Consider the following 3,985-nt stretch of genomic DNA (forward strand, 5'->3'; position numbering starts at 1 on the left):
GCCAGGTGTCTGGAGCCGAAAAAAAGAAAGGAAATTTATATGAGCATCATAATGCGTAAAGTAGAGTAAAAGTACACAATGATGACAAATGGCAACAGAAATAATGTAGTTATTAGTATTTATTTAATATTAATATACTTTCCGAATGTACTGTAGGTGCTACTGTACAATGTACTGTGTGCATATGAATAAGCAAGCGGAAGTCGTTTTTGTCAGCTCCACGTGGGCCAGCTTGACAAAACGTCTTTTCTTCTCAAATGATAGAAAGTGGCTCCTGAAAAGGAGGGACGTTTACAACCTGTGCAATTTATCGCGTGCATAGAGATGGCGTGCATCGAGATGGCGTGCATAGAGATGGCGTGCATAGAGATGGCGTGCATAGAGATGGCGTGCATAGAGATGGCGTGCATAGAGATGGCGTGCATCGAGATGGCGTGCATAGAGATGGCGTGCATCGAGATGGCGTACATAGAGATGGCGTGCATAGAGATGGCGTGCATGGCGTGCATAGAGATGGCGTGCATCGAGATGGAGTGCATAGAGATGGCGTGCATAGAGATGGCGTGCATAGAGATGGTGTGCATAGAGATGGCGTGCATAGAGATGGCGTGCATAGAGATGGCGTGCATCGAGATGGCGTGCATAGAGATGGCGTGCATAGAGATGGCGTGCATCGAGATGGCGTGCATAGAGATGGCGTGCATAGAGATGGCGTGCATTGAGATGGCGTGCATCAAGATGGCGTGCATAGAGATGGCGTGCATAGAGATGGCGTGCATAGAGATGGCGTGCATAGAGATGGCGTGCATAGAGATGGCGTGCATCGAGATGGCATGCATAGAGATGGCGTGCATAGAGATTGCGTGCATCGAGATGGCGTGCATCGAGATGGCGTGCATCGAGATGGCGTGCATAGAGATGGCGTGCATCGAGATGGCGTGCATCGAGATGGTGTGCATAGAGATGGCGTGCATCGAGATGGCGTTCATAGAGATGGCGTGCATCGAGATGGCGTGCATAGAGATGGCGTGCATCGAGATGGCGTGCATCGAGATGGCGTGCATAGAGATGGCGTGCATAGAGATGGCGTGCATAGAGATGGCGTGCATAGAGATGGCGTGCATCGAGATGGCGTGCATAGAGATGGCGTGCATCGAGATGGCGTGCATCTGGCGGATGAGGGCAGCGACGTCTTCCTAGAGAGATTGAGAGTTGGTCTTTCCACCGTTCTCTCCTCCGTAGTAGTAACACGTGCACACTAGTACTAATACACACTCACTCTCCCCTCCCACTCAGCCCAACGAACCCCAAGTGTCTTTTAAGGGACACCTAATAAATTCAAATGTGCACACACCATGTGTGTGAGCGCCGGTGTGTGTGTCGGTCAGGAAAGGGGGGGGGGAGATGAGCAAAAACTGTAAAAGACAGAGAATGGTCAAAACATTCCCTCTGGTAAGCAAACCCAGGACCTTCACATCCCAGGGCGGTGATGTAGCGCACTGGGCATTTACTAGTCCTTGCAGAGCAAGGGGAACCACTACTTCAAGGTCTCAGAGCAAGTGACGTCACCGATTGAAACGCTATTTAGCGTTAACTAAACTAGCCGTTTCACATCCGTTACCCCCTATAATGCTTGTCATTACGCAACTGTTACTGGATTACAGTTGACCACTTTGGTCCCACTTTAAATGAAGTGCAGCTTTTAAAGCCTTCTTAAGCACTACACAAATGCATCACAAATCATCTATAACTGTGCTCTATAAAGGGTTCATAAATGTGGCATAACTGTGTGACATAACAACCTAAGTGCTCTATAAAGGGTTCATAAATGTGGCATAACTGTGTGACATAACAACCTAAGTCAAATGTGACATAACCCACTATATAAAATATGACATAAACCTGTGCTTTGTAAAAGGTGACATAAGCACTACTTAATAAAGGCTTTATGAATCATATTAAATTGAGGCTTCACAAGCATCTATAGACTCACAACCCGGTCGCATTCACAGGTAGTATCACATTTTCATTTCATTTCATTACAGTACAACGGTTTGATTTGTTTGATCGTAGCTAGCTACATAGCCGTCTTTGTATCAAAGATAATTGTGTAGTCTAGAGCGATTTTCTAGGTTCGCTAGCCAGCTATTGTCGTTCTTTTAACGCAACGTAACGTAAACAACACCGCTAGCTAGCCAGCTAGCCCCCGAATAGCAACACTGCAGAAACTATTTCACTCAACGGAACGACTTGATTAGTGTAGTGTCAACAACGCACCCACTGCCAGCTGGCCTACTTCAGCAGTACTGTATCATTTTAATCATTTTAGTCAATAAGATTCTTGCTACGTAGCTTAACTTTCTGAACACTCGAGACGTGTAGTCCACTTGTCATTCCAATCTCCTTTGCATTAGCGTAGCCTCTTCTGTAGCCTGTCAACTATGTGTCTGTTTATCCCTGTTCTCTCCTCTCTGCACAGACCATACAAACGCTCCACACCGCGTGGCCGCGGCCACCCTACTCTGGTGGTCCCAGCGCGCACGACCCACGTGGAGTTCCAGGTCTCCGGTAGCCTCTGGAACTGCCAATCTGCGGTCAACAAGGCAGAGTTCATCTCAGCCTATGCCTCCCTCCAGTCCCTCGACTTCTTGGCACTGACGGAAACATGGATCACCACAGACAACACTGCTACTCCTACTGCTCTCTCTTCGTCCGCCCACGTGTTCTCGCACACCCCGAGAGCGTCTGGTCAGCGGGGTGGTGGCACCGGGATCCTCATCTCTCCCAAGTGGTCATTCTCTCTTTCTCCCCTTACCCATCTGTCTATCGCCTCCTTTGAATTCCATGCTGTCACAGTTACTAGCCCTTTCAAGCTTAACATCCTTATCATTTATCGCCCTCCAGGTTCCCTCGGAGAGTTCATCAATGAGCTTGATGCCTTGATAAGCTCCTTTCCTGAGGACGGCTCACCTCTCACAGTTCTGGGCGACTTTAACCTCCCCACGTCTACCTTTGACTCATTCCTCTTTGCCTCCTTCTTTCCACTCCTCTCCTCTTTTGACCTCACCCTCTCACCTTCCCCCCCTACTCACAAGGCAAGCAATACGCTCGACCTCATCTTTACTAGATGCTGTTCTTCCACTAACCTCATTGCAACTCCCCTCCAAGTCTCCGACCACTGCCTTGTATCCTTTTCCCTCTCGCTCTCATCCAACACCTCCCACACTGCCCCTACTCGGATGGTATCGCGCCGTCCCAACCTTCGCTCTCTCTCCCCCGCTACTCTCTCCTCTTCCATCCTATCATCTCTTCCCTCCGCTCAAACCTTCTCCCACCTATCTCCTGATTCTGCCTCCTCAACCCTCCTCTCCTCCCTCTCTGCATCCCTTGACTCTCTATGTCCCCTATCCTCCAGGCCGGCTCGGTCCTCCCCTCCCGCTCCGTGGCTCGATGACTCATTGCGAGCTCACAGAACAGGGCTCCGGGCAGCCGAGCGGAAATGGAGGAAAACTCGCCTCCCTGCGGACCTGGCATCCTTTCACTCCCTCCTCTCTACATTTTCCTCCTCTGTCTCTGCTGCTAAAGCTACTTTCTACCACGCTAAATTCCAAGCATCTGCCTCTAACCCTAGGAAGCTCTTTGCCACCTTCTCCTCCCTCCTGAATCCTCCTCCCCCCCCTCCTCCCTCTCTGCAGATGACTTCGTCAACCATTTTGAAAAGAAGGTCGACGACATCCGATCCTCGTTTGCTAAGTCAAACGACACCGCTGGTTCTGCTCACACTGCCCTACCCTGTGCTCTGACCTCTTTCTCCCCTCTCTCTCCAGATGAAATCTCGCGTCTTGTGACGGCCGGCCGCCCAACAACCTGCCCGCTTGACCCTATCCCCTCCTCTCTTCTCCAGACCATTTCCGGAGACCTTCTCCCTTACCTCACCTCGCTCATCAACTCATCCCTGACCGCTGGCTACGTCCCTTCCGTCTTC

At 50.1% G+C, this 3,985-nt stretch overlaps 1 protein-coding gene across 1 annotated transcript; it reads left to right on the plus strand.

Annotated features, from left to right (window-relative positions):
- The first annotated feature begins 324 nt into the window (after positions 1–324).
- On the plus strand, positions 325–1,200 carry LOC124040689 (keratin-associated protein 10-4-like). Its single transcript, XM_046357764.1, has one exon. It carries the CDS (start codon positions 325–327, stop codon positions 1,198–1,200), a length of 876 nt encoding a protein of 291 aa, XP_046213720.1.
- The last annotated feature ends 2,785 nt before the right edge of the window (positions 1,201–3,985 follow it).

This window comes from Oncorhynchus gorbuscha, linkage group LG08 (assembly GCF_021184085.1).
Source record: "Oncorhynchus gorbuscha isolate QuinsamMale2020 ecotype Even-year linkage group LG08, OgorEven_v1.0, whole genome shotgun sequence".
Classification (NCBI taxonomy): domain Eukaryota; kingdom Metazoa; phylum Chordata; class Actinopteri; order Salmoniformes; family Salmonidae; genus Oncorhynchus; species Oncorhynchus gorbuscha.